This window comes from Somniosus microcephalus, unplaced genomic scaffold, assembly GCF_052327205.1.
Source record: "Somniosus microcephalus isolate GS21.2 unplaced genomic scaffold, FLI_Smic_1.0 unresolved_chr1, whole genome shotgun sequence".
Taxonomy (NCBI): Eukaryota; Metazoa; Chordata; class Chondrichthyes; order Squaliformes; family Somniosidae; genus Somniosus; species Somniosus microcephalus.
Genome location: NW_028225179.1, coordinates 69,248,711 through 69,270,308, shown reverse-complemented (window position 1 = coordinate 69,270,308; position 21,598 = coordinate 69,248,711). Strand labels below are relative to the sequence as shown.

Below are 21,598 nucleotides of genomic sequence, written 5' to 3'. Positions count from 1 at the left end.
AGGGGTATGATCCGTTGGGATTCTGTACAATGGGAATGAATGGGAAGGGGTTGGGTCCATTGGGATTATGTACAATGGGAATGAATGGGAAGGGGTTGTGTCCATTGGGATTCTGTACAATGGGAATGAATGGGAAGGGGTTGGGTCCATTGGGATTCTGTACAATGGGAGTGAATGGGAAGGGGTTGTGTCCATTGGGATTCTGTACAATGCGACTGAATGGGAAGGGGTTTGATCTGTTGGGATTCTGTACAATGGGAGTGAATGGGAAGGGGTTTGATCTGTTGGGATTCTGTACAATGGGAGTGAATGGGAAGGTGTTGGGTCCATTGGGATTCTGTACAATGGGAGTGAATAGGAAGGGGTTTGATCTGTTGGGATTCTGTACAATGGGAGTGAATGGGAAGGTGTTGGGTCCATTGGGATTGTGTACAATGGGAGTGAATGGGAACGGGTTGGGTCCACTGGGATTCTGTACAATGGGAGTGAATGGGATGGGGTTGGGTCCATTGGGATTCTGTACAATGGGAGTGAAAGGGAAGGAGTCGGGTCCATTGGGATTCTGTACAATGGGAGTGAATGGGAAGGGGTCGGGTCCATTGGAATTCTGTACAATGGGAGTGAATGGGAAGGGGTCGGGTCCATTGGAATTCTGTACAATGGGAGTGAATGGGAAGGGGTTGGGTCCATTGGGATTCTGTACGATGGGAATGAATGGGAAGGGGTTGGGTCTATTGGGAATCTGTAGAATGGGAGTGAATGGGAAGAGGTTGGGTCCATTTGGATTCTGTGCAATGGGAGTGAATGGGAAGGGGTTGGGTCCATTGGGATTCTGTAGAATGGGAGTGAATGGGAAGGAGTCGGGTCCATTGGGATTCTGTGCAATGGGAGTGAATGGGAAGGAGTCGGGTCCATTGGGATTCTGTACAATGGGAGTGAATGGGAAGGGGTTGGGTCCATTGGGATTCTGTAGAATGGGAGTGAATGGGAAGGAGTCGGGTCCATTGGGATTCTGTAGAATGGGAGTGAATGGGAAGGGGTCGGGTCCATTGGGATTCTGTAGAATGGGAGTGAATGGGAAGGAGTCGGGTCCATTGGGATTCTGTGCAATGGGAGTGAATGGGAAGGGGTTGGGTCCATTAGGATTCTGTACGATGGGAATGAATGGGAAGGGGTTGGGTCTATTGGGAATCTGTAGAATGGGAGTGAATGGGAAGGGGTTGGGTCCATTGGGATTCTGTGCAATGGGAGTGAATGGGAAGGAGTCGGGTCCATTGGGATTCTGTAGAATGCGAGTGAATGGGAAGGGGTTGGGTCCATTGGGATTCTGTACAATGGGAGTGAACGGGAAGGAGTTGGGTCCATTTGGATTCTGTGCAATGGGAGTGAATGGGAAGGGGTTGGTTCCATTGGGATTCTGTGCAATGGGAGTGAATGGGAAGGAGTCGGGTCCATTGGGATTCTGTAGAATGGGAGTGAATGGGAAGGAGTCGGGTCCATTGGGATTCTGTGCAATGGGAGTGAATGGGAAGGGGTCGGGTCCATTGGGATTCTGTAGAATTGGAGTGAATGGGAAGGGGTTGGGTCCATTGGGATTCTGTAGAATGGGAGTGAATGGGAAGGGGTCGGGTCCATTGGGATTCTGTGCAATGGGAGTGAATGGGAAGGGGTTGGGTCTATTGGGATTCTGTGCAATGGGAGTGAATGGGAAGGAGTCGGGTCCATTGGGATTCTGTAGAATGGGAGTGAATGGGAAGGGGTTGGGTCCATTGGGATTCTGTACAATGGGAGTGAATGGGAAGGGGTTGGGTCCATTGGGAATCTGTAGAATGGGAGTGAATGGGAAGGGGTCGGGTCCATTGGGATTCGGTGCAATGGGAGTGAATGGGAAGGGGTCGGGTCCATTGGGATTCTGTGCAATGGGAGTGAATGGGAAGGGGTCGGGTCCATTGGGATTCTGTAGAATGGGAGTGAATGGGAAGGGGTTGGGTCTATTGGGATTCTGTGCAATGGGAGTGAATGGGAAGGAGTCGGGTCCATTGGGATTCTGTAGAATGGGAGTGAATGGGAAGGGGTTGGGTCCATTGGGATTCTGTACAATGGGAGTGAATGGGAAGGGGTTGGGTCCATTGGGAATCTGTAGAATGGGAGTGAATGGGAAGGGGTTGGGTCCATTGGGATTCTGTACAATGGGAGTGAATGGGAAGGGGTTGGGTCCATTGGGATTCTGTGCAATGGGAGTGAATGGGAAGGGGACGAGTGCATTGGGATTCTGTGCAATGGGAGTGAATGGGAAGGGGTCGGGTCCATTGGGATTCTGTGCATTGGGAGTGAATGGGAAGGGGACAGGTCCATTGGGATTCTGTACAATGGGAGTGAATGGGAAGGAGTCGGGTCCATTGGGATTCTGTGCAATGGGAGTGAATGGGAAGGGGTCGGGTCCATTGGGATTCTGTACAATGGGAGTGAATGGGAAGGGGTTGGGTCCATTGGGATTCTGTACAATGGGAGTGAATGGGAAGGAGTTGGGTCCACTGGGATTCTGTACAATGGGAGTGAATGGGAAGGGGTTGGGTCCATTGGGATTCTGTACAATGGGAATGAATTGGAAGGGGCTGGGTCTATTGGGAATCTGTAGAATGGGAGTGAATGGGAAGGGGTCGGGTCCATTGGGATTCTGTACAATGGGAGTGAATGGGAAGGGGTTGGGTCCATTGGGATTCTGTGCAATGGGAGTGAATGGGAAGGGGTTGGGTCCATTGGGATTCTGTATAATGGGAGTGAATGGGAAGGGGTTGGGTCCATTGGGATTCTGTATAATGGGAGTGAATGGGAAGGGGTTGGGTCCATTGGGAATCTGTGCATTGGGAGTGAATGGGAAGGGTTCGGGTCCGTTGGGATTCTGTAGAATGGGAGTGAATGGGAAGGAGTCGGGTCCATTGGGATTCTGTGCAATGGGAGTGAATGGGAAGGGGTCGGGTCCATTGGGATTCTGTACAATGGGAGTGAGTGGGAAGGGGTTGGGTCCACTGGGATTCTGTACAATGGGAGTGAATGGGAAGGGGTTGGGTCCATTGGGATTCTGTACAATGGGAGTGAATGGGAAGGGGTTGGGTCCATTGGGATTCTGTACAATGGGAGTGAATGGGAAGGAGTCGGGTCCATTGGGATTCTGTACATTGGGAGTGAATGGGAAGGGGTTGGGTCCATTGGGATTCTGTAAAATGGGAATGAATGGGAAGGGGTTGGGTCTATTGGGAATCTGTAGAATGGGAGTGAATGGGAAGGGGTCGGGTCCATTGGGATTCTGTAAAATGGGAGTGAATGGGAAGGGGACGGGTCCATTGGGATTCTGTGCAATGGGAGTGAATGGGAAGGGGTCGGGTCCATTGGGATTCTGTAGAATGGGAGTGAATGGGAAGGGGTTGGGTCCATTGGGATTCTGTGCAATGGGAGTGAATGGGAAGGGGACAGGTCCATTGGGATTCTGTACAATGGGAGTGAATGGGAAGGGTTCGGGTCCATTGGGATTCTGTAGAATGGGAGTGAATGGGAAGGAGTCGGGTCCATTGGGATTCTGTGCAATGGGAGTGAATGGGAAGGGGTCGGGTCCATTGGGATTCTGTAGAATGGGAGTGAATGGGAAGGAGTCGGGTCCATTGGGATTCTGTGCAATGGGAGTGAATGGGAAGGGGTCGAGTCCATTGGGATTCTGTACAATGGGAGTGAATGGGAAGGGTTTGGGTCCATTGGGATTCTGTAGAATGGGAGTGAATGGGAAGGAGTTGGGTCCATTGGGATTCTGTACAATGGGAGTGAATGGGAAGGGGTTGGGTCTATTGGGATTCTGTACAATGGGAGTGAATGGGAAGGAGTTGGGTCCATTGGGATTCTGTACAATGGGAGTGAATGGGAAGGGGTTGGGTCCATTGGGATTTTGTACATTGGGAGTGAATGGGAAGGAGTTGGCTCTATTGGGATTCTGTAGAATGGGAGTGAATGGGAAGGGGTTGGGTCTATTGGGATTCTGTGCAATGGGAGTGAATGGGAAGAGGTCGGGTCCATTGGGATTCTGTGCAATGGGAGTGAATGGGAAGGTGTTGGGTCCATTGGGATTCTGTACAATGGGAATGAATGGGAAGGGGTTGGGTCTATTGGGAATCTGTAGAATGGGAGTGAATGGGAAGGGGTCGGGTCCATTGGGATTCTGTGCAATGGGAGTGAATGGGAAGGGTTCCGGTCCATTGGGATTCTGTAGAATGGGAGTGAATGGGAAGGGGACAGGTCCATTGGGATTCTGTACAATGGGAGTGAATGGGAAGGAGTTGGGTCCATTGGGATTCTGTAGAATGGGAGTGAATGGGAAGGGGTTGGGTCTATTGGGATTCTGTGCAATGGGAGTGAATGGGAAGGGGTCGGGTCCATTGGGATTCTGTAGAATGGGAGTGAATGGGAAGGGGTTAGGTCCATTGGGATTCTGTACAATGGGAGTGAATGGGAAGGGGTCGGGTCCATTGGGATTCTGTAGAATGGGAGTGAATGGGAAGGGGTTGGGTCCATTGGGATTCTGTGCAATGGGAGTGAATGGGAAGGGGTTGGGTCCATTGGGATTCTGTAGAATGGGAGTGAATGGGAAGGGGTCGGGTCCATTGGGATTCTGTGCAATGGGAGTGAATGGGAAGGGGTCGGGTCCATTGGGATTCTGTACAATGGGAGTGAATGGGTTGGGGTTGGGTCTATTGGGATTCTGTGCAATGGGAGTGAATGGGAAGGGGTCGGCCCCATTGGGATTCTGTACAATGGGAGTGAATGGGAAGAGGTTGGGTCCATTGGGATTCTGTACAATGGGAGTGAATGGGTTGGGGTTGGGTCCATTGGGATTCTGTAGAATGGGAGTGAATGGGAAGGAGTCGGGTCCATTGGGATTCTGTGCATTGGGAGTGAATGGGAAGGGGACGGGTCCATTGGGATTCTGTAGAATGGGAGTGAATGGGACGGAGTCGGGTCCATTGGGATTCTGTGCATTGGGAGTGAATGGGAAGGGTTCGGGTCCATTGGGATTCTATACAATGGGAACGGGAGTTGTGTCTATTGGGATTCAGGGAGTGAATGGGAAGCTTTAGGATCGGTCTATTGAGATTCAGAGAGTTAATGGGAAGGAGGGGATGGGTCTAATGTAATTCAGGGAATGAATGGAAAGGGTTATGTTGGGTTCTTTGGGATTCTGCTCCTTGTACCAGATTGTAAGGGGCTAGAGCATGCAGTCCAAGTGGCCCCCTCTCTCCGTGCGTCGGTGGGGCTAGTACTCACTACGTGATGATGCTGATGGGAACGCCGAAGATCCCGCGAGGAGCGCCCGAGAGTTCGTCCAGCTGGCTGAGGTTTTGGTGCAGGTACTTCATGGAGCAGCGGAGCTCGTGCTGGGAACAGGAATGGGAACGGATATGAGAATCACTGAGGGTGGAATTGAGACTCTCACAATTCACAATTCACAATTCAAATCGCTTTATTGGCATGATAAGTTACATCTTATGTTGCCAAAGCATCAAAATACATTTATGGTTTACCACATAAACGCAGTTCTATTCATACAGTGCACAAACAGGTACATCCCTGAGCGTACAAACATACATTCGCACTGTTTATATATATTCTTTTCTTAGTTTACTGGTTGGCTCTCTGTTCATGGCAAGCTGCAACATAGCGTGCCGCCAGTGTTACACAGCTTCTCTCCTCTCCCAGTAGGAATGGGAGTTTTTGGTTGTCATTCAGATTTCTGAAATCAGGGCATATTTGTGAGAATTTTTGGTAGAAATTCTCCCTGATGCCCTGATATTTTCCACAAGCTGTGAGGAAGTGCATCTCTGTCTCCACCACTCCCTGACTGCAGTGCGAGCATATCCTGTCCTCTCTTGGCAGCCTGGTCTGCCTGTGTCTGCCTTTTTCGATCGCTAGGCTATGTTCGCTAAGTCTGTACCTTGTCAAGGTTCTTCTCAGTTTGTTATCCTTTACCATGGTCAGGTAATCAGCTATGTTGTATTGTCTGTTTAGGGCCAAGTAGCAATTGAGTTTGCTTTGGGTTTTTGTTGTTTCTGCCCAATATGTCAGATATTTTTCCTTTTGCTTAGCGACGATTGTGTTGGGTCGAATTCTTTGTGTTACCCTGTCACTGTCCTGGGGCTGGTTATTGTTAGTATTGTTAGTAGTTACTTCACTGAGTCCCAGGACTAGTTGACTGAGGGTATTCTTCTTTATGGTCAGCTCTTGGCATTTCAGGGCGTCGTAGTGATAGCATTGGGGATTGCTCATTTGTAGGTGATTCCAAAATTTGGTGGCTCTTTTTTGGATAGTGATTATTAATGGATATTGGCCTAGTTCCGCCCTGCATGCATTGTTTACTGTTTTCCTTTGAGTCCGGAGGATACTTTTACAGAATTCTGCATGTAGGATCTCAATTGGGTGTTTGTCCCATTTTGCAAATTCTTGTTGAGTTAGCGGTCCCCATACCTCACTGCCATAGAGTGCAATTGGTTCAATTACTGATTTGAAAATTTTGAGCCAAATGCTAATTGGTATTTCTATTTGGATTGATTTTTTGATGGCATAGAAAGCCCTTCTTGCTTTCTCTTTCAGTTCATTCACAGCCAGTTTGAAGTTTCCCGTAGAACTGATTTTTAAGCCCAAGTATGTGTAGTTAGTGGTTTGTTCAATTTTGGTTGTTCCTACTGTGAAATTTATTTTGGGTCCCTGATGTTTGGATCTTTGCTGGAACACAAGGACTTTGGTTTTTTGGGGATTTATTGTCAGGGCCCAAGTCTGGCAGTACGACTCCAGCAGGTCCAGGTTTTGCTGTAGCCCCTCTTTAGTAGGTGACAGCAGAACCAGGTCGTCTGCATAGAGGAGGAATTTAACCTTGGATTCATATAGGGTGAGGCCGGGTGCTGTAGATTGTTCAAGTAGTTTTGCCAATCCATTAATGTAAATATTAAAGAGTGTCGGTGAGATTGGCGAGCCCTGCGTCACCCCCCGCCCCTGTGGGAAGTATTTTGTTTGTTTGTCTCCAATTTTAACTGCACATTTGTTGTTTGTATACATTGATTTAATTACATCATATGTTTTCCCTCCTACCCCACTTTCGATAAGTTTCAGGAATAAACCGTCATGCCAGATGGAGTCGAAAGCCTTCTGGAAATCTACAAAGCATGCGTAGATTTTGCTTTTGTTATGGTGAACGTGTTTGTCAATTAGGGTCTGTAGGGTGAAGATATGATCGGATGTTCTATAGTTTGGCAGGAATCCAATTTGGCTTTTACTCAAGACATTGTGCTCCTCAAGGAAGTTTATAAGTCTTTTGTTTATGATGCTACAGAATACCTTCCCCAGGTTACTGTTTACACAGATGCCTCGATAGTTGTTTGGGTCGATTTTGTCCCCACTTTTGTATATGGGCGTTATGAGTCCTTTGTTCCAGATATCAGGGAAATAACCGACACTCAGAACCAAGTTGAAGAGTTTTAGGATAGCCAGTTTCATTTTGTTGTCTGTGTGTTTAATCATCTCGTTTAGTATGCCGTCTGTCCCGCAGGCTTTTCCTGGTCGCAGGTCCTTGAGTTTTTCAAGAAGTTCTTTTTCTGTTATTATGGCGTCCAGTGGGTTTTGGTTATCTTTTATGGCCATTTCAAGCTTTTCAAGTTTTTTGCATATTTGGTGTTGCTCTGGTCTTAGTGTGTTTTTCTGGTATAATTTTTCAAAGTGGTTTACCCATGTGTCCCCATTTTGAATGGCCAAATCGTCGTGTTGTTTTTTGTGTAGTGTTTTCAAGTTTTCCCAGAAACTCCGATGGGCAATACCGCCGACTTCAGTTGTGCAATCTGGGCATGAGCATGTCCTTTGACCCTGAACGGACCTCCCGTATCTCCTTCACGCCCTGGGCTTCACCGATTAGCTGCTTCACCTCAACAACACTCTTCATCAACCACAACTCCCTCCAGGAACCGATGATGGCCCCGCTAAACTTAGAAAACTCAAACCCTTCCCTCACATACCTGGTCATTGCCACCAGGCAGCTCGTCTCACAAGCGTTCTTCTCTCCCTATACCATGGATTGGAACATCCTCATCCAGAGATCCCCATTCTCCTACACACTCTCCCCCTCCCTACATCCCCATCTCCTACACACTCTCCCCCTCCCTACATCCCCATTCTCCTACACACTCTCCTCCTCCCTACATCCCCATCTCCTACACACTCTCCCCCTCCCTACATCCCCATCTCCTCCACACTCTCCCCCTCCCTACATCCCCATCTTCTACACACTCTCCCCCTCCCTACATCCCCATCTCCTACACACTTTCCCCCTCCCGACATCCCCATCTCCTACACACTCTCCCCTCCCTACATCCCCATCTCCTACACACTCTCCCCCTCCCTACATCCCCATCTCCTACACACTCTCCCCTCCCTACATCCCCATCTCCTACACACTCTCCCCCTCCCTACATCCCCATCTCCTACACACGCTCCCCCTCCCTACATCCCCATCTCCTACACACTCTCCCCTCCTTACATCCCCATCTCCTACACACTCTCCCCCTCCCTACATCCCCATCTCCTACACACTCTCCCCCTCCCTACATCCCCATCTCCTACACACTCTCCCCTCCCTACATCCCCATCTCCTACACACTCTCCCCCTCCCTACATCCCCATCTCCTACACACGCTCCCCCTCCCTACATCCCCATCTCCTACACACTCTACCCCTCCCTACATCCCCATCTCCTACACACTCTCCCCCTCCCAACATCCCCATCTCCTACACACTCTCCCCTCCCTACATCCCCATCTCCTACACACTCTCCTCCTCCCTACATCCCCATCTCCTACACACTCTCCCCCTCCCTACATCCCCATCTCCTACACACTCTCCCCTCCCTATATCCCCATCTCCTACACACTCTCCCCCTCCCTACATCCCCATCTCGTACACACTCTCCCCCTCCCTACATCCCCATCTCCAACACAGTCTCCCCCTCCCTACATCCCCATCTCCTACACACTCTCCCCTCCCTACATCCCCATCTCCTACACACTCTCCCCCCCCCTACATCCCCATCTCCTACACACTCTCCCCCTCCCTACATCCCCATCTCCAACACACTCTCCCCCTCCCTACATCCCCATCTCCTGCACACTCTCCCCCTCCCGACATCCCCATCTCCTACACACTCTCCCCTCCCGACATCCCCATCTCCTACACACTCTCCCCTCCCTCCATCCCCATCTCCTACACACTCTCCCCCTCCTTACATCCCCATCTCCTACACACTCTCCCCCTCCCTACATCCCCATCTCCTACACACTCTCCCCTCCCTACATCCCCATCTCCTACACACTCTCCCCCTCCCTACATCCCCATCTCCTACACACTCTCCCCGTCCCTACATCCCCATCTCCTACACACTCTCCCGCTCCCTACATCCCCATCTCCTTCACACTCTCCCCCTCCCTACATCCCCATCTCCTACACACTCTCCCCCTCCCTACAACCTCAGCTCCTACACACTCTCCCCCTCCCTACATCCCCATCTCCTACACACTCTCCCCCTCCCTACATCCCCATCTGCTACACACTCTCCACTCCCTGCATCCCCATCTCCTACACACTCTCCCCTCCCCACATCCCCATCTCCTACACACTCTCCCCCTCCCTACATCCCCATCTCCTACACACTCTCCCCCTCCCTACATCCCCATCTCCTACACACTCTCCCCTCCCTACATCCCCATCTCCTACACAATCACCCCCTCCCTACAACCCCAGCTCCTACACAATTTACAATTTACAATTTAAATCGCTTTATTGGCATGATAAGTCACATCTTATGTTGCCAAAGCATCAAAATACATTTATGGTTTAGCACATAAACGCAGTTCTATTCATACAGTGTATAAACAGGTATATCCCTGAGTGTATAAACATACATTCGCATTGTCTATATATATTTTTTTCTTAGTTTACTGGTTGTCCCTCTGTTCATGGCAAGCTGTAACATAGTGCGCCGCCAGTGTTATACAGCTTCTCTCCTCTCCCAGTAGGAATGGGAGTTTTTGGTTGTCATTCAGATTTCTGAAATCAGGGCATATTTGTGAGAATTTTTGGTAGAAATTCTCCCTGATGCCCTGATATTTTCCACAAGCTGTGAGGAAGTGCATCTCTGTCTCCACCACTCCCTGACTGCAGTGAGAGCATATCCTGTCCTCTCTTGGCAGCCTGGTCTGCCTGTGTCTGCCTTTTTCGATCGCTCCATACATCCCCATCTCCTACACACTCTCCCCCTCCCTACATCCCCATCTCCTATACACTCTCCCCTCCCTTCATCCCCATCTCCTACACACTCTCCCCTCCCTACATCCCCATCTCCTACACTCTCCCCTCCCGACATCCCCAGCTCCTACACACTCTCCCCTCCCTGCATCCCCATCTCCTACACACTCTCCCCCTCCCTACATCCCCATCCCGTACACACTCTCCCCTCCCTACATCCCCATCTCCTACACACTCTCCCCCTCCCTACATCCCCATCTCCTGCACACTCTCCCCTCCCTATATCCCCATCTCCTACACACTCTCCCCCTCCCTACATCCCCATCTCCTACACACTCTCCCCTCCCTACATCCCCATCTCCTACACACTCTCCCCCTCCCTACATCCCCATCTCCTACACAGACTCCCCCTCCCTACATCCCCATCTCCTACACACTCTCCCCTCCCTACATCCCCATCTCCTACACACTCTCCCCCTCCCTACATCCCCATCTCCTACACACTCTCCCCGTCCCTACATCCCCATCTCCTACACACTCTCCCGCTCCCTACATCCCCATCTCCTTCACACTCTCCCCCTCCCTACATCCCCATCTCCGACACACTTTCCCCTCCCTACATCCCCATCTCCTACACACCCTCTCCCTCCCTACATCCCCATCTCCTACACACTCTCCCCCTCCCTACATCCCCAACTCCTACACACTCTCCCCTCCCTACATCACCATCTCCGACACACTCTCCCCTCCCTACCTCCCCATCTCCTACACACTCTCCCCTCCCTACATCCCCATATCCTACACACTCTCCCCCTCCCTACAACCCCAGCTCCTACGCACTCTCCCCCCTCCCTACATCCCCATCTCCTCCACACTCTCCCCTCCCTACATCCCCATCTCCTACACACTCTCCCCTCCCTACATCCCCATCTCCTACACACTCTCCCCCTCCCTACATCTCCATCTCGTACACACTCTCCCCCTCCCTACATCCCCATCTCCTACACAATCTCCCCCTCCCTACAACCCCAGCTCCTGCACACTCTCCCCCTCCCTACATCGCCATCTCCTACACACTCTCCCCCTCCCTACATCCCCATCTCCTACACACCCTCTCCCTCCCTACATCCCCATCTCCTACACACTCTCCCCCTCCCTACATCCCCAACTCCTACACACTCTCCCCTCCCTACATCGCCATCTCCGACACACTCTCCCCTCCCTACCTCCCCATCTCCTACACACTCTCCCCTCCCTACATCCCCATCTCCTACACACTCTCCCCCTCCCTACAACCCCAGCTCCTACGCACTCTCCCCCTCCCTACATCCCCATTTCCTCCACACTCTCCCCTCCCTACATCCCCATCTCCTACACACTCTCCCCTCCCTACATCCCCATCTCCTACACACTCTCCCCCTCCCTACATCCCCATCTCGTACACACTCTCCCCCTCCCTACATCCCCATCTCCTACACACTCTCCCCTCCCTACATCCCCATCTCCTACACAATCTCCCCCTCCCTACAACCCCAGCTCCTGCACACTCTCCCCCTCCCTACATCGCCATCTCCTACACACTCTCCCCCTCCCTACATCCCCATCTCCTACACACTCTCCCCCTCCCTACATCCCCATCTCCTACACACTCTCCCCCTCCCTACATCCCCATCTCCTACACACTCTCCCCCTCCCTACACCCCCATCTCCTACACACTCTCCCCCTCCCTACATCCCCATCTCCTGCACACTCTCCCCCTCTCTACATCCCCATCTCCTACACACTCTCCCCCTCCCTACATCCCCATCTCCTGCACACTCTCCCCCTCCCTACATCCCCATCTCCTACACACTCTCCCCTCCCTACATCCCCACCTCCTACACACTCTCCCCCTCCCTAAATCCCCATCTCCGACACACTCTCCCACTCCCTACTTCCCCATCTCCTACACACTCTCCCCTCCCTACATCCCCATCTCCTACATACTCTCCCCCTCCCTACATCCCCATCTCCTACACACTCTCCCCCTCCCTCCATCCCCATCTCCTACACACTCTCCCCCTCCCTACATCCCCATCTCCTACACACTCTCCCCTCCCTACATCCCCATCTCCTACACACTCCCCCCTCCTTACATCCCCAGCTCCTACACACTCTCCCCTCCCTACATCCCCATATCCTACACACTCTACCCCTCCCTACATCCCCATCTCATACACACTCTCCCCCGCCCTACATCCCCATCTCCTGCACACTCTCCCCTCCCTACATCCCCATCTCCTACACACTCTCCCCCTCCCTACATCCCCATCTCCTACACACTCTCCCCCTTCCTACATCCCCATCTCCTACACGCTCTCCCCCTCTGCACATCACCATCTCCTACACAGTCTCCCCCTCCCTACATCCCCATCTCCTACACACTCTCCCCCTCCCTACATCCCCATCTCCTACACACTCTCCCCCTCCCTACATCCCCATCTCCTACACACTCTCCTCCTCCCTACATCCCCATCTCCTACACACTCTCCCCTCCCTATATCCCCATCTCCTACACACTCTCCCCTCCCTACATTCCCATCTCCTACACACTCTCCCACTCCCTACATCCCCATCTCCTACACACTCTCCCCCTCCCTACATCCCCATCTCCTACACACTCCCCCTCCGTACATCCCCATCTCCTACACACTCTACCCCTCCCTGCATCCCCATCTCCTACACACTCTCCCCCTCCCTACATCCCCATCTCCTACACACTCTCCCCCTCCCTGCATCCCCATCTCCTACACACTCACCCCCTCCCTACATCCCCATCTCCTACACACTCTCCCCCTCCCTACATCCCCATCTCCTACACACTCTCCCCACCCTACATCCCCATATCCTACACACTCTACCCCTCTCTACATCCCCTCTCCTACACACTCTCCCCCTCCCTACATCCCCATCATCGACACACTCTCCCCTCCCTACATCCCCATCTCCTGCACACTCTCCCCCTCCCGACATCCCCATCTCCTACACACTCTCCCCACCCTACATCCCCATATCCTACACACTCTACCCCTCTCTACATCCCCATCTCCTACACACTCTCCCCCTCCCTACATCCCCATCATCGACACACTCTCCCCTTCCCTACATCCCCATCTCCTGCACACTCTCCCCCTCCCGACATCCCCATCTCCTACACACTCTCCCCTCCCTACATCCCCATCTCCTACACACTCTCCCCTCCCTCCATCCCCATCTCCTACACACTCTCCCCCTCCCTACATCCCCATCTCCTACACACTCTCCCCCTCCCTACATCCCCATCTCCTACACAACCTCCCCCTCCCTACATCCCCATCTCCTACACACTCTCCCCCTCCCTACATCCCCATCTCCTACACTCTCTCCCGTCCCTACATCGCCATCTCCTACACACTCTCCCCTCCCTGCATCCCCATCTCCTACACACTCTCCCCCTCACTACATTCCCATCTCCTACACACTCTCCCCCTCCCTACATCCCCATCTGCTACACACTCTCCACTCCCTGCATCCCCATCTCCTACACACTCTCCCCTCCCCACATCCCCATCTCCTACACACTCTCCCCCTCCCTACATCCCCATCTCCTACACACTCTCCCCCTCCCTACATCCCCATCTCCTACACACTCTCCCCCTCCCTACATCCCCATCTCCTACACAACCTCCCCCTCCCTACATCCCCATCTCCTACACACTCTCCCCCTCCCTACATCCCCATCTCCTACACACTCTCCCGTCCCTACATCGCCATCTCCTACACACTCTCCCCTCCCTGCATCCCCATCTCCTACACACTCTCCCCCTCACTACATCCCCATCTCCTACACTCTCCCCTCCCTACATCCCCATCTCCTACACACTCTCCCCTCCCTACATCCCCATCTCCTACACACTCTCCCCTCCCTACATCCCCATCTCCTACACATTCTCCCTTCCCTACATCCCCATCTCCTACACACTCTCCCCCTCCCTACAAACTCAGCTCCTACACACTCTCCCCCTCCCTACATCCCCATCTCCGACACACTCTCCCCCTCCCTACATCGCCATCTCCTACACATTCTCCCTTCCCTACATCCCCATCTCCTACACACTCTCCCCCTCCCTACAAACTCAGCTCCTACACACTCTCCCCCTCCCTACATCCCCATCTCCTACACACTCTCCCCCCTCCCTACATCCCCATCTGCTACACACTCTCCACTCCCTGCATCCCCATCTCCTACACACTCTCCCCTCCCCACATCCCCATCTCCTACACACTCTCCCCCTCCCTACATCCCCATCTCCTACACACTCTCCCCCTCCATACATCCCCATCTCCTACACACTCTCCCCCTCCCTGCATCCCCATCTCCTACACACTCTCCCCCTCCCTACATCCCCATCTCCGACACACTCTCCCCCTCCCTACATCCCCATCTCCTACAAACTCTCCCCACCCTACATCCCCATATCCTACACACTCTACCCCTCTCTACATCCCCATCTCCTACACACTCTCCCCCTCCCTACATCCCCATCATCGAGACACTCTCCCCTCCCTACATCCCCATCTCCTACACACTCTCCCCCTCCCTACATCCCCATCTCCTACACACTCTCCCCCTCCCTACATCCCCATCTCCTACACATTCTCCCTTCCCTACATCCCCATCTCCTACACACTCTCCCCCTCCCTACAAACTCAGCTCCTACACACTCTCCCCCTCCCTACATCCCCATCTCCTACACACTCTCCCCCTCCCTACATCCCCATCTGCTACACACTCTCCACTCCCTGCATCCCCATCTCCTACACACTCTCCCCTCCCCACATCCCCATCTCCTACACACTCTCCCCCTCCCTACATCCCCATCTCCTACACACTCTCCCCCTCCCTACATCCCCATCTCCTACACACTCTCCCCTCCCTACATCCCCATTTCCTACACAATCACCCCCTCCCTACAACCCCAGCTCCTACACACTCTCCCCCTCCCTACATCCCCATCTCCTACACACTCTCCCCCTCCATACATCCCCAACTCCTACACACTCTCCCCCTCCCTACATCCCCATCTCCTACACACTCTCCCCTCCCTTCATCCCCATCTCCTACACACTCTCCCCTCCCTACATCCCCATCTCCTACACTCTCCCCTCCCGACATCCCCAGCTCCTACACACTCCCCCCTCCCTGCATCCCCATCTCCTACACACTCTCCCCCTCCCTACATCCCCATCCCGTACACACTCTCCCCTCCCTACATCCCCATCTCCTGCACACTCTCCCCCTCCCTACATCCCCAGCTCCTACACACTCTCCCCTCCCTACATTCCCATCTCCTACACACTCTCCCCCTCCCTACATCCCCATCTCCTACACACCCTCCCCCTCCCTGCATCCCCATCTCCTACACACTCTCCCCCTCCCGACATCCCCATCTCCTACACACTCTCCCCCTCCCTACATCCCCATCTCCTACACACTCTCCCCACCCTACATCCCCATATCCTACACACTCTACCCCTCCCTACATCCCCATCCCCTACACACTCTCCCCCTCCCTACATCCCCATCTCCTACACACTCTCCCCTCCCTACATCCCCATCTCCGACACACTCTCCCCCTCCCTACATCCCCATCTCCTACACACTCTCCCCCTCCCTACATCGCCATCTCCTACACACTCTCCCCCTCCCTACATCCCCATCTCCAACACACTCTCCCCCTCCCTACATCCCCATCTCCTACACACTCTCCCCTCCCTACATCCCCATCTCCGACACACTCTCCCCCTCCCTACATCCCCATCTCCTACACACTCTCCCCCTCCCTACATCCCCATCTCCTGCACACTCTCCCCTCCCTATATCCCCATCTCCTACACTCTCTCCCCCTCCCTACATCCCCATCTCCTACACACTCTCCCCTCCCTACATCCCCATCTCCTACACACTCTCCCCCTCCCTACATCCCCATCTCCTACACAGACTCCCCCTCCCTACATCCCCATCTCCTACACACTCTCCCCTCCCTACATCCCCATCTCCTACACACTCTCCCCCTCCCTACATCCCCATCTCCGACACACTCTCCCCGTCCCTACATCCCCATCTCCTACTCACTCTCCCGCTCCCTACATCCCCATCTCCTTCACACTCTCCCCCTCCCTACATCCCCATCTCCGACACACTCTCCCCTCCCTACATCCCAATCTCCTACACACCCTCTCCCTCCCTACATCCCCATCTCCTACACACTCTCCCCCTCCCTACATCCCCAACTCCTACACACTCTCCCCTCCCTACATCGCCATCTCCGACACACTCTCCCCTCCCTACCTCCCCATCTCCTACACACTCTCCCCTCCCTACATCCCCATCTCCTACACACTCTCCCCCTCCCTACAACCCCAGCTCCTACGCACTCTCCCCCTCCCTACATCCCCATCTCCTCCACACTCTCCCCACCCTACATCCCCATCTCCTACACACTCTCCCCTCCCTACATCCCCATCTCCTACACACTCTCCCCCTCCCTACATCCCCATCTCGGACACACTCTCCCCCTCCCTACATCCCCATCTCCTACACACTCTCCCCTCCCTACATCCCCATCTCCTACACAATCTCCCCCTCCCTACAACCCCAGCTCCTGCACACTCTCCCCCTCCCTACATCCCCATCTCCTACACACTCTCCCCCTCCCTACATCCCCATCTCCTACACACTCTCCCCCTCCCTACATCCCCATCTCCTACACACTCTCCCCCTCCCTACATCCCCATCTCCTGCACACTCTCCCCCTCCCTACACCCCCATCTCCTACACACTCTCCCCCTCCCTACATCCCCATCTCCTGCACACTCTCCCCCTCTCTACATCCCCATCTCCTACACACTCTCCCCCTCCCTACATCCCCATCTCCTACACACTCTCCCCCTCCCTACATCCCCATCTCCTACACACTCTCCCCTCCCTACATCCCCACCTCCTACACACTCTCCCCCTCCCTACATCCCCATCTCCTACACACTCTCCCACTCCCTACTTCCCCATCTCCTACACACTCTCCCCTCCCTACATCCCCATCTCCTACACACTCTCCCACTCCCTACATCCCCATCTCCTACATACTCTCCCCCTCCCTACATCCCCATCTCCTACACACCCTCCCCCTCCCTCCATCCCCATCTCCTACACACTCTCCCCCTCCCTACATCCCCATTTCCTACACACTCTCCCCTCCCTACATCCCCATCTCCTACACACTCTCCCCTCCTTACATCCCCAGCTCCTACACACTCTCCCCAACCTACATCCCCATATCCTACACACTCTACCCCTCCCTACATTCCCAACTCATACACACTCTCCCCCGCCCTACATCCCCATCTCCTACACACTCTCCCCTCCCTACATCCCCATCTCCTACACACTCTCCCCCTCCCTACATCCCCATCTCCTACACACTCTCCCCCTCCCTACATCCCCATCTCCTACACGCTCTCCCCCTCTGCACATCCCCATCTCCTACACAGTCTCCCCCTCCCTACATCCCCATCTCCTACACACTCTCCCCCTCCCTACATCCCCATCTCCTACACACTCTCCCCCTCCCTACATCCCCATCTCCTGCACACTCTCCCCCTCCCTACATCCCCATCTCCTACACACTCTCCCCTCCCTATATCCCCATCTCCTACACACTCTCCCCTCCCTACATTCCCATCTCCTACACACTCTCCCACTCCCTACATCCCCATCTCCTACACACTCTCCCCCTCCCTACATCCCCATCTCCTACACACTCTCCCCCTCCCTACATCCCCATCTCCTACACACTCTCCCCTCCCTACATTCCCATCTCCTACACACTCTCCCCCTCCCTACATCCCCATCTCCTACACACTCTCCCCCTCCCTGCATCCCCATCTCCTACACACTCTCCCCCTCCCTACATCCCCATCTCCGACACACTCTCCCCCTCCCTACATCCCCATCTCCTACAAACTCTCCCCACCCTACATCCCCATATCCTACACACTCTACCCCTCTCTACATCCCCATCTCCTACACACTCTCCCCCTCCCTACATCCCCATCATCGAGACACTCTCCCCTCCCTACATCCCCATCTCCTACACACTCTCCCCCTCCCTACATCCCCATCTCCTACACACTCTCCACCTCCCTACATCGCCATCTCCTACACACTCTCCCCCTCCCTACATCACCATTTCCTACACACTCTCCCCCTCCCTACATCCCCATCTCCTACACACTCTCCCCTCCCTACATCCCCATCTCCTACACACTCTCCCCCTCCCTACATCCCCATCTCCTACACACTCTCCCCCTCCCTACATCCCCATCTCCTGCACACTCTCCCCTCCCTATATCCCCATCTCCTACACACTCTCCCCCTCCCTACATCCCCATCTCCTACACACTCTCCCCTCCCTACATCCCCATCTCCTACACACTCTCCCCCTCCCTACATCCCCATCTCCTACACAGACTCCCCCTCCCTACATCCCCATCTCCTACACACTCTCCCCTCCCTACATCGCCATCTCCTACACACTCTCCCCTCCCTACCTCCCCATCTCCTACACACTCTCCCCTCCCTACATCCCCATCTCCTACACACTCTCCCCCTCCCTACAACCCCAGCTCCTACGCAAACTCCCCCTCCCTACATCCCCATCTCCTACACACTCTCCCCTCCCTACATCCCCATCTCCTACACACTCTCCCCTCCCTACATCCCCATCTCCTACACACTCTCCCCCTCCCTACATCCCCATCTCCTACACACTCTCCCCCTCCCTACATCCCCATCTCCTGCGCACTCTCCCCTGCCTACATCCCCATCTCCTACACAATCTCCCCCTCCCTACAACCCCAGCTCCTACACACTCTCCCCCTCCCTACATCCCCATCTCCTACACACTCTCCCCCTCCCTACATCCCCATCTCCTACACACTCTCCCCCTCCCTACATCCCCATCTCCTACACACTCTCCCCCTCCCTACATCCCCATCTCCTACACACTCTCCCCCTCCCTACACCCCCATCTCCTACACACTCTCCCCCTCCCTACATCCCCATCTCCTACACACTCTCCCCCTCCCTACATCCCCATCTCCTACACACTCTCCCCCTCCCTACATCCCCATCTCCTACACACTCTCCCCCTCCCTACATCCCCATCTCCTACACATTCTCCCCTCCCTACATCCCCACCTCCTACACACTCTCCCCCTCCCTACATCCCCATCTCCTACACACTCTCCCCCTCCCTACATCCCCATCTCCTACACACTCTCCCCTCCCTACATCCCCATCTCCTACACACTCTCCCCCTCCCTACATCCCCATCTCCTACATACTCTCCCCCTCCCTACATCCCCATCTCCTACACACTCTCCCCTCCTTACATCCCCAGCTCCTACACACTCTCCCCTCCCTACATCCCCATATCCTACACACTCTACCCCTCCCTACATCCCCATCTCATACACACTCTCCCCCGCCCTACATCCCCATCTCCTACACACTCTCCCCTCCCTACATCCCCATCTCCTACACACTCTCCCCCTCCCTACATCCCCATCTCCTACACACTCTCCCCCTCCCTACATCCCCATCTCCTACACGCTCTCCCCCTCCCTACATCCCCATCTCCTGCACAGTCTCCCCCTCCCTACATCCCCATCTCCTACACACTCTCCCCCTCCCTACATCCCCATCTGCTACACACTCTCCTCCTCCCTACATCCCCATCTCCTACACACTCTCCCCTCCCTGTATCCCCATCTCCTACACACTCTCCCCTCCCTACATTCCCATCTCCTACACAGTCTCCCACTCCCTACATCCCCATCTCCTACACACTCTCCCCCTCCCTACATCCCCATCTCCTACACACTCTCCCCCTCCCTACATCCCCATCTCCTACACGCTCTCCCCCTCCCTACATCCCCATCTCCTGCACAGTCTCCCCCTCCCTACATCCCCATCTCCTACACACTCTCCCCCTCCCTACATCCCATCTCCTACACACTCTCCTCCTCCCTACATCCCCATCTCCTACACACTCTCCCCTCCCTGTATCCCCATCTCCTACACACTCTCCCCTCCCTACATTCCCATCTCCTACACACTCTCCCACTCCCTACATCCCCATCTCCTACACACTCTCCCCCTCCCTACATCCCCATCTCCTACACACTCAATTTCAATTCAATTTCAATTTAAATCGCTTTATTGGCATGATAAGTCACATCTTATGTTGCCAAAGCATCAAAATACATTTATGGTTTAGCACATAAACGCAGTTCTATTCATACAGTGTATAAACAGGTATATCCCTGAGTGTATAAACATACATTCGCATTGTCTATATATATTTTTTTTCTTAGTTTACTGGTTGTCCCTCTGTTCATGGCAAGCTGTAACATAGTGCGCCGCCAGTGTTATACAGCTTCTCTCCTCTCCCAGTAGGAGTGGGAGTTTTTGGTTGTCATTCAGATTTCTGAAATCAGGGCATATTTGTGAGAATTTTTGATAGAAATTCTCCCTGATGCCCTGATATTTTCCACAAGCTGTGAGGAAGTGCATCTCTGTCTCCACCACTCCCTGACTGCAGTGAGAGCATATCCTGTCCTCTCTTGGCAGCCTGGTCTGCCTGTGTCTGCCTTTTTCGATCGCTAGGCTATGTTCGCTAAGTCTGTACCTTGTCAAGGTTCTTCTCAGTTTGTTATCCTTTACCATGGTCAGGTAATCAGCTATGTTGTATTGTCTGTTTAGGGCCAAGTAGCAATTGAGTTTGCTTTGGGTTTTTGTTGTTTCTGCCCAATATGTCAGATATTTTTCCTTTTGCTTAGCGACGATTGTGTTGGGTCGAATTCTTTGTGTTACCCTGTCACTGTCCTGGGGCTGGTTATTGTTAGTATTGTTAGTAGTTACTTCACTGAGTCCCAGGACTAATTGACTGAGGGTATTCTTCTTTATGGTCAGCTCTTGGCATTTCAGGGCGTCGTAGTGATAGCATTGGGGATTGCTCATTTGTAGGTGATTCCAAAATTTGGTGGCTCTTTTTTGGATAGTGATTATTAATGGATATTGGCCTAGTTCCGCCCTGCATGCATTGTTTACTGTTTTCCTTTGAGTCCGGAGGATACTTTTACAGAATTCTGCATGTAGGATCTCAATTGGATGTTTGTCCCATTTTGCAA

General features: G+C 53.5%; 1 protein-coding gene across 4 annotated transcripts in view; it reads right to left on the bottom strand.

Moving 5' to 3' along the window:
- The window catches only part of LOC147095467 (active breakpoint cluster region-related protein-like), a 334,266-nt gene that overhangs the window by 16,003 nt on the left and 296,665 nt on the right, over nt 1-21,598 (bottom strand). For all 4 annotated transcript variants that reach the window (XM_085974613.1, XM_085974616.1, XM_085974612.1 and 1 more), the window contains one exon: nt 5,311-5,420. In XM_085974613.1, the coding sequence (XP_085830739.1) occupies nt 5,311-5,420 (110 nt within the window). The remainder of the gene's footprint in view (nt 1-5,310; nt 5,421-21,598) is intronic.